This window comes from Zingiber officinale, chromosome 8A, assembly GCF_018446385.1.
Source record: "Zingiber officinale cultivar Zhangliang chromosome 8A, Zo_v1.1, whole genome shotgun sequence".
Classification (NCBI taxonomy): domain Eukaryota; kingdom Viridiplantae; phylum Streptophyta; class Magnoliopsida; order Zingiberales; family Zingiberaceae; genus Zingiber; species Zingiber officinale.
The window spans coordinates 50,091,267-50,101,066 of NC_056000.1; the positions used below are offsets into that span (position 1 = coordinate 50,091,267).

The 9,800-nt window shown below is 45.4% G+C and overlaps 1 protein-coding gene across 2 annotated transcripts; it reads left to right on the forward strand.

Moving 5' to 3' along the window:
* The first annotated feature begins 5,714 nt into the window (after positions 1-5,714).
* LOC122011512 lies at positions 5,715-6,926 on the forward strand. 2 transcript variants are annotated; one of them, XM_042567905.1, is made up of 2 exons: positions 5,715-6,241; positions 6,858-6,926. In XM_042567905.1, the coding sequence occupies exon 1, from the start codon at positions 5,813-5,815 to the stop codon at positions 6,227-6,229; it is 417 nt and encodes a 138-aa protein (XP_042423839.1). In that variant the 5' UTR covers positions 5,715-5,812; the 3' UTR covers positions 6,230-6,241; positions 6,858-6,926. The 2 variants fall into 2 exon arrangements, with proteins under 2 accessions (XP_042423839.1, XP_042423837.1); XM_042567903.1 differs by lacking the exon at positions 6,858-6,926 and adding an exon at positions 6,367-6,578.
* Positions 6,927-9,800: the final 2,874 nt, after the last annotated feature.

Sequence of the window (9,800 nt, forward strand, 5' to 3'; positions counted from 1 at the left end):
AGCTTTAACTTTAATGCAATGTTTTCCTTATATTTGTTGTCTTTTTACATAACCAAAATATGTGTTCATCCGCTCTCCCATTATCACCCCTCTGGTATTCGAAAGGGATTTTTACCAAGTGCCTGGCATTGCCCTGCCGTTTGGCTAAACATGTAATACTTCGCCTACTTAATTTTCCGCTCTGATAACAGAGATCCTTCGCTATGTATCGAGCAAGTACTTTTTGGCTCTGGGCCGAGCGGAACGTAGAGACGATTTAATGATATTGAGGGTGAGTTTCTGGGGCAATTGTATTCCCTTTATAGGCATTCCCCGCTCGGAGGGTTTATAGACGCCGGCTCGTCTCTCGATTTTTAACGTCGGAGCTCGACGGTCTTCCGCTCGGTCGTTTATAGATGCCGGCTCGTCTCTCGATATTTAACGTCGGAGCTCGACGGTCTTCCGCTCGGACGTTTATAGACGCCGGCTCGTCTCTCGATTTTTAACGTCGGAGCTCGACGGTCTTCCGCTCGGACGTTTATAGACGCCGGCTCGTCTCTCGATATTTAACGTCGGAGCTCGACGGTCTTCCGCTCGGACGTTTATAGACGCCGGCTCGTCTCTCGATTTTTAACGTCGGAGCTCGACGGTCTTCCGCTCGGACGTTTATAGACGCTGGCTCGTCTCTCGATTTTTAACGTCGGAGCTCGACGGTCTTCCGCTCGGACGTTTATAGACGACGGCTCGTCTCTCGATATTTAACGTCGGAGCTCGACGGTCTTCCGCTCGGACGTTTATAGACGCCGGCTCGTCTCTCGATATTTAACGTCGGAGCTCGACGGTCTTCCGCTCGGGCGTTTATAGACGCCGGCTCGTCTCTCGATATTTAACGTCGGAGCTCGACGGTCTTCCGCTCGGATGTTTATAGACGCCGGCTCGTCTCTCGATTTTTAATGTCGGAGCTCGACGGTCTTCCGCTCGGACGTTTATAGACGCCGGCTCGTCTCTCGATATTTAACGTCGGAGCTCGACGGTCTTCCGCTCGGACGTTTATAGACGCCGGCTCCTCTCTCGATATTTAACGTCGGAGCTCGACGGTCTTCCGCTCGGACGTTTATAGACGCCGGCTCGTCTCTCGATATTTAACGTCGGAGCTCGACGGTCTTCCGCTCGGACGTTTATAGACGCCGGCTCGTCTCTCGATATTTAACGTCGGAGCTCGACGGTCTTCCGCTCGAACGTTTATAGACGCCGGCTCGTCTCTCGATATTTAACGTTGGAGCTCGACGGCCTTTAAGGCTACTTTTAACACAGTCGATCGGCGAAGATATTTGTCATCTTTATAATTTTGCTTCCTGCATTACAAGGACATAGGCAACCGAAATGTATATAAATTTACATTTAGCGCACCTTTCACCCAGTTTGGATAACATACTCCTGGCCGAACGGCCCGGGATCTTCTTCGTCAAGCGCTTGGCTCGGATAACATACTCCCGGCCGAACGGCTCGGGGTCTTCTTTGTCGAGCGCTTGCCGGGGTCTTCTTTGTCGAGCGCTTGGCTCGAATATTATACCTCCGGTCGAACGGCGCGGGGCCTTCGTTATCGAGCGCTTGGCTCGGATATTATACCTCCGGCCGAACGGCTCGGGGCCTTCGTTATCGAGCGCTTGGCTCGGATATTATACCTCCGGCCGAACGGCTCGGGGCCTTCTTTATCGAGCGCTTGGCTCGGATATTATACCTCGGGCCGAACGGCTCAGGGCCTTCGTTATCGAGCGCTTGGCTCAGATATTATACCTCCGACCGAACGGCTCGGGGCCTTCTTTATCGAGCGCTTGGCTCGGATATTATACCTCTGGCCGAACGGCTCGGGGCCTTCGTTATCGAGTGCTTGGCTCGGATATTATACCTCCGGCCGAACGGCTCGGGGCCTTCGTTATCGAGCGCTTGGCTCGGATATTATACCTCCGGCCGAACGGCTCGGGGCCTTCGTTCGGAAAATTACGATGAATTCTATGCCCGAAAGAAACTATATCTGAAAGACTAACCTGCCGATCAGCATAAGATCTGACTCAATTTCTCAACTCCCGAATACCCGTGGAGTGAGGTGGATACAATGTACTCGTCGAAATTTATCAAGGCCAGGAGGATGGCGAAACTTCCCGGTCGGTCCTCCATGGCCGCTCGGCCCCCCAGAGGTGGAGGCGGCCTGCTGCGTTATCCTTTTACTTGAGCCTTCTGCTCCTGTTGCTCCACGAGCCTACCTACTCTTGCCTCTATCAGAGCGTCGAGTTTCTCCACGGAGAGCATCACCATGTGTGGTCGTCCAGCTTCATCCATCAACTCCGATCGGATGCAGGAGCGTTCCCACAGACGACGCCAAATTGATCCTGTCCGAGTGCTGAACCAACGGACGCTGGGCACGTGGCGCTCCCCGGCTGCTGATGTGGATCTTCGACTGGTAGCACGAAGCTCCGGCGAACCTGCACAGAAGTCGGGCCGGGAAGGGGTTCCCGGCGGCGACCCTCCGACGCTCAAGTCAGGCAAGCAAGTAGTGACAAAGTGGCTCTCGAAATATTAGAACGTGTACCTCCGGCGAAGGATGAGGGCCTTTATATAGGGCAGCAGAGAAGCGAGTGCACACATATCGAGGTGTACACGTGTCCGTAGCCCATACCCCAGTAAGGGCTTGTCAGTGAGCTTACCTGACCCATACTGCTACAGTCCAAGCATGTCCTTGATGGGACAGCGGAACCCCCTGTCACATGATTTGGAGTATGACCATATCACGAAGCATGCCAGCTGTCAGAAGATGTCCCTTGTCTTTTTTCCCCGAACTCCTGTCGGGCGTCCGACCGGCCCACGTCCACCTTCCGTCCGACCGGTCATATATGATGGTCCACTCGGGAAATTATCGGTAATGTGTTTTGTGGCGACTGTTAGCAGTATACTTCATGTCTTCGGCCGAGCGTGAGGTCCGCTCGGCCCTACGGTCTTGCTCAATGAGCGCCGGAACCCCGACTTCCATAGGGGTGCCTTTTGCCATCGGCTAAACACCGGGCGACCGCCCGGTGGGCCAGACCCCTTTCTCCGGTCGGCCTAGTTGGTCCGACCTTCTTCGATGGACCGCCCGGCTCTTTGACTTCCACGTGGCGTTGACCCTTTACAACGAGGGTCCCTGTTCTTACCGCCAGATCAGGTGCAGTTGTTCATTTGGGGAGATTGTTGATACAATTCCCGTTTGGTCAAAGTTGACCAGTTAAGATTGTGAAGTAAAGTCAAGTAGGTCAAGGTTGACTGAATACTTGACTGAAAGTCCTGGTGAGTGAAGCCAGGCAGAAGGAAGTCCTGGTGAGTGAAGCCAGGCAGAAGGAAGTCCTGGTGAGTGAAGCTAGGCAGAAGGAAGTCCTGGTGAGTGAAGCTAGGCAGGAGGAAAGTCCTAGTGAGTGAAGCTAGGCAGAAGGGAAAATCTTGGTGAGTGAAGCCAGGTGAAAGACCTAGTGAGTGAAGCTAGGCAGGAGGAAAATCCTGGTGAGTGAAGCCAGGTGAAAGACCTAGTGAGTGAAGCTAGGCAATTGGGAAAGTCCTGGTGAGTGAAGCCAGGCAGGAGAAATCCAGAGGGGTCAAGGTTGACCAGACATCTAGTCAGAGTCCAAGTAGGTCAAAGGAATTGACCGGATACTTGGCACGAGGAAGAAAAGTCCAAGTAGGTCTTAGGGAGTGACCGGATACTTGGCAAGAAGAGAAAAGTCCAAGTGGGTCAAAGGGATTGACCAGACACTTGGTGAGAAAGTCCTAGCTGGTCAAGGGTGACCGGATGCTAGGTCTTATGTACCAACAAGTCATGATTGACTAGATGTTGGTTTAGGGGACTTTGGACTTGGTTTTGGGCAAAAACCAAGATCTGGATTGATCAGCCGATTGATCCAGCAGATTTGGATTGATCCGTGGATCGATCCAGCAGATCTGGATCGATCGGCCGATTGATCCGGTGAGTCCCCGCGAACAGAACCCCTCTGGATCGATCGGTGGATCGATCCAGAGGTCCCAATCAATCAGTGGATCGATTGGGACGCTGCTGCTTCGTGTGATAAGCGCTGGATCGATCCGTGGATCGATCCAGGCGTTTTTCCAGAGCACAGAGGCGCTCTGGATCGATCCGTGGATCGATTCGAGCTCCAGCGATCGATGGCTGCGTAGAGAACTTCACCGATTCATCTCATTTCCTTCATTGCTTCCACGACAGAGCTCAGATATTCACCAGCGACTCCACAGAGCTCTCCACGCCAGTTCTTGAAGTTCTTGGAGGTTCTTCCAAGTCAAGAGGCGGATCTATTGCAAGAGGAAGAAAGCTAGGGTTAGGGTTTTCTTGTACTCATTGTAAGCTTTGTGCTTGTATTTTGTATCCTTTCCCCTTCCTCTTGTAGTGTGAACTTGTAGGGCTTCTCCGCCTTCGGTAGTTACCGAAAAGGAGGGTTTTATTAGTGGAGGGTGCGTGAGTAGGTGTGGATCCTTGGACTAGTCACCTCTTGTGAGGTGGATACCAAGTAAACCAACCTTGTTAGTGTTGTGTGGTTTGTTTCTTGTATTTCCGCTGCACATCTTTGAAGAAACAAGCAACGACGAGTACCTAGCGAGCGACTAGCTATTCACCCCCCCCTCTAGCTACTTTTCGGTCCCAACAGAATTCGACCGTTATAGGCTAACGACTCGATACCAATTGACTGATAGAAGTATCAGTCCACTGCTCCACATGGGTTGAGCGAACAGAGACATTTTGTTCGCTACCAGTCGACTGATAAAATATTAGTCGACTACTACAGTATTACTGCAGTAATTGCTATAGTAAAACCCTAAACGTAGGATTTTAACTTCCGAGTACATTCACTCAGCACTTGTCCTTGCTCGACCAACCTAGACCTAATCTTCTAACCTCCTCCATCAACCTTGCATCCCTCTAATGCTTCCTCATCTTTCACACCTTGCCTTCAAGAGCTTCCTTTAACTTTATCATTGTTGTCAGGTCTTCCTTTGCCAAGACGTCGTGCCTCCTAGACTTCAACCTTTGTCAAGTCACACTTGGACTTACGTTGCCAAGACTACATACTTGGACTTACACCGCCAAGACTCCTCTTGGACTTTTCTCCTTTGCCAAGATCACATTTGGACTTTCCTTGTTGTACTTCACAATGCATATTAAATACAACAATAAATCTAACTTAAACCTTTACCCAAATATTAAAACCTAGGGCACCTAGATTGCTCTAACATTTTCATTTATCTTGGATTAACAACCAAATAGGTTGCAACCAAGTAAATTTTTAGTCTCTTTTATTTTTAATTGTTTAATTTTTTTTGTTATAATTGTATTACTAATCTAAGTTGAATGATTGAGAAAGATTAATTTTTTTATACAAACAATTTATCCTCTTTTACCGGTCCCATGCGTCAACCATTTTCATATAATTTTATAACATAAATGTATAGATAATTGTTTAATTTAGTAATAAGTTAATTGCATTTAATACACTTTTTAGAGTGTGAATTTGTATGATAGTAGTAGTACTTTTTTTAAAAAAACTTTGTTAATTTAGTTTTTTTTTTACTAAGATTTAACCTATTAGCATCCCCATCACGTGTTTTCCACGTGATATGTGAAGACGTTTGAAGCCCCAACGGTCGAATTGTTCCGTCCATATTCCCACGACCAACGGTCACTACCCCCTCTTAACTCATTCCCTCATCTCCTTGCTCTACTTCGTCGCGGTGCCACCGCCACCTCCAGCGCTATAGCTGCTTCCGTGCCCCAACTTCTCTGCTTCTTCTGAGAGACATGGTGAAGGAGCGGGTGATCACGGTGGAGTACTTGGAGCCGTCCATGTCGGTCGAGCTCCTCGGCAAGTTCCCAGACAACGCTGCCTTGGGCTTCGACTACTCCCAGAGCGGCATTTGGTCTCCCCTGCTCCCCCGCGGTCGCCATGCCCCTGCTTCCCTCCTCCGCAGTCAGGTCCGCAAGAAACTGTTATACGGGTCTCCGGTGACCATCCGGAAAGTGAAGGCAAAGTTTTCTAAGAAGAAGAAGAAGCAGAGTGCTAACGGGAAGAACCTGGACTTCACTCAGATTCCTTCCCCTAAACTTGTATGCCCATTCTGGAATTCAGTTTGCTGGAAGAGAGTGCTGAGAGCAGCAGCCAAACGTTTCAAAATTCCTGGGAAATCGCCATTGCAGATGGTGCCGCCTACCTCATGAAGGATTTGAGAAGTATCTTCTTCTTTAATCTAATTTTTACGACTTATTTGTGTTTTTGTCGATCCAATTCTACTGGAACATCCATTTGTCTTCACTGTAAGAGCAATATCACCTACCATCTCTGAACAAATTGACAGATTTTCAGTACGATCATACACGTGAAGAACAATGATGACGTGCCCAAACTGCAATTTGTCTAATTTAGGTGTGAAAAGGTTGATCGATGATGATGCTTTTAGGTTCAATATAAAGGAATCAAATGCTCTGTGTTTTAGAAAATGGAAGGAGGAATAAAGTGTGGTGTTACCTGTCGCAAAAGCTGCTTTAGTTTGGATGAATTCTAATCACATTTAACTGGATTTTAGCGTGCTGATGGATGATTATTTAAAACTGTCCCAAGTCAACGACGTCAACCATAAGAAAGATTGTCCATTTTAGTGGATTATGTTCTTGCTTTTCTACTTTTTCTTTATTGGGTGCCATTAGCACTGTTAGCCAACTGTTCGTCTGCAGTGGAAGGATTATTATTTCAACTCAAACTGTAGATTATTATATGTTTGCTGATTATTTCAAAGTTTCATCAGCAATCTCTATTTATTCTCTAACTATGCATTTGATATATTTGTAGGTTCGGAAAAAAATTATACTACCAAAATTCAAAATGACAATAATGATATTGGGGCAGGCTCACCTTTTCCTATTGTTGATTATACCTTACCTTTTCCTCTTCATGTTAAAGATGTTGAATGTATAGAATTGAACATTCACACTTGAAAGAGTCTTTCCACCAAACTTTTTTTTTACTGAATGAAGCATCTACACTTGGTCTTACGAGGGCAAAGTGGATGGTACTATGTATTTTTAGATGGATGCATATGTTTAAGAGGTATAAATAACATAAATTAATATACACATATTACTGCCATAGTTAGGTTGGAATCGTGAAAACAGACTTTTATAAAAGAGCAATAATATGAACAAAGAAAAATCTCAAGTAAATATTTAAGGGTAAACATATAAATTCATGGTCAATCATTTCATTTTTTATAGGCTCCGTCGTTTTATACGAGTATTTTCTTGAGATTCTTTACTTACGCATATCATTTTTCTTTATAAAATACAAGACAAAATTACATACAATTGATCTGATTCTGAACTTCAGTGTATAGGATTGTCCTTCCCCATAATCCCAAACTCTTATACCTGAGTACTAACTACCGAACAACATACATCCTATATATGGTCTGATACATGTATCCTAACTGATCCTGTCCGAAAACGGGAAGGTGGTTGTGTTGGTTCCGGTATCTTCCGGAGTGCGCAAACTGATATTGATCGTCGAGGCTAGTGTTCGACACTATCTCCGTAAACGATATTGCTCCGCTATGGTGCTAACGGATAGCAACAATTCGTTCCCAAGATACAACGACGAACGTCTCGGAATCGTAGCACTCCGAATTCCGAGACCAGTGAACCTTCTCATAGGCTATTTGGACTCTTTATGCACAAGATGAGATGAATGCTCAAGAGAGAGTAGATTAGATGAATTCGATGATTCGAATGAATTTTCCAGCATCTGGAGGGTTCTATTGGATGTGTTCTTTGGGCTGGGTGTGTACGTGCGAAGTGCAAAGTGCGCCTACAAAGCACCCATTGCGCACGTGGCGGGTGGCGGGCTCACAGCCTGCTCGCCCCTGAGAAGAGAGCACCTGGTCTTTTTCTGAGTTAACTCCATTAACACAGCATCATTAATAAGCAAAGAATGCACATCGAAAATTTCCAATGTGGGACTATTCTCCCATGTATTTCCTTATATATCATTAATGAGTAATTAATATTTATTTGGGCCGACTTTAAATAATTAATTTCTCATTCACCTTTAATCGATTTTGAGCAAATTAATAGTCTAAATCTATCTACGCGAAACGTAGATTTCAATTTTGAAGTCAATTATGACTTCTATCTATTGATGGCATTCCGATTTTTCCATAAAACCGATATTGGTCCATTAAGGCTCCAATATCCAACAATCTCCCACATAAATGGAAATTAATGCAATGCGTGTATGCATGCTGACACTTTACAATAGTCCAATCGATAAGTCACTGCATCGGGAGAGGTAGCTTGTGGCTTTGAACCTTCCGTAGTGGAATGCTATCGAGTATACTAAGCTGCGCAGTGAACGTGATGTCTTGAACTGCTTAGCTGTTGGTGTATACTAAGACAACAACACCCACACAGAGACCTATCTCACCTACTTTAGGTTCTCATGGTTGGTTCCGTTTCGGCCATGGACACCATCTTGGATTCATGAGTGTTTCATTGAAGCGGCCTATCTTCACACTCATATAGGTGACACTTCTATCAGGAGTATCCTACCATACTCTACCTTATAAGGTATAGAAGTCACTACATGAGGTAGGATAGCACAAATTCATCCTAGGATTGGGATAGAGATAAAATATCTCATGTGCTGTAACACAACTTCTGTAACTTTATTGTCCCTTTAAACTAAGATCTTGGGATCTCCAGTCAACAAGGTTGGGTTACCACTACAGTCGTTTTTAGTTGTAGATTTTTAATCCCAATCCTCTTGATGAGCAGTATACTTGATCTCGACTCAACCCTTTCGTAAGAGGATCTGCCAAATTATCTTTGGACTTAACATAGTCGATTGCAATCACTTCATTCGAGATCAACTGCCTAATGGTATTATGTCTACGATGTATATGTCGTGACTTCCCATTGTACATATTACTTTGTGCCCTTCCAATCGTCGATTGACTATCACAGTGGATCAGTACGGCAGACACAGGTTTCGTCCAGCTCGGAATATCTTCCAAGAAATTTCGCAGTCATTCAGCTTCCTCAGCTGCTTTGTCTAGTGCTATAAACTCGGATTCCATAGTTGACCGAGCAATGCACGTCTGCTTAGTGGATTTCCAATATACTACTCCCCCACCGATCGTGAAAACATATCCACTAGTGGATTTGGAGTCTTTTGTATCTGATATCCAATTAGCATCACAATATCCCTCCAGCACAACGGGATATTTTCCATAATGTAATCCATAGTTCATAGTATATTTCAAATATCTAAGAACTCGCATCAATGCTTTCCAATGGGTGTCATTTGGATTACTCGTAAAACGACTCAGCTTGTTGACCGCATAAGCAATATCCGGACGTGTGCAGTTTGTGAGATACATCAAACTGCCTATTATTCGAGAATATTCCAACTGCGATAAGGTCTCACCATGGTTTTTCGCTAAGTGTTAACTTAGATTCATAGGTATTTTTACTGTAGAGAGATTATACGCATTGAATCTTTTCAATACTAACTCTACATAATGGGATTATGTTAGAACTATCCCTTCTGATGTCCTGAGAATTTTAATTCCCAATATAACATCTGCTTGACCCATATCTTTCATATCAAAATTTTTTGTCAACATTTTCTTTGTAGTCATGATTATATCATAATTACTGCCCATTATCAGCATGTCATCTACGTATAGACAGATGATTAGATAACCTTTAGGTGTGTCTTTGACATAAATGCATTTGTCAC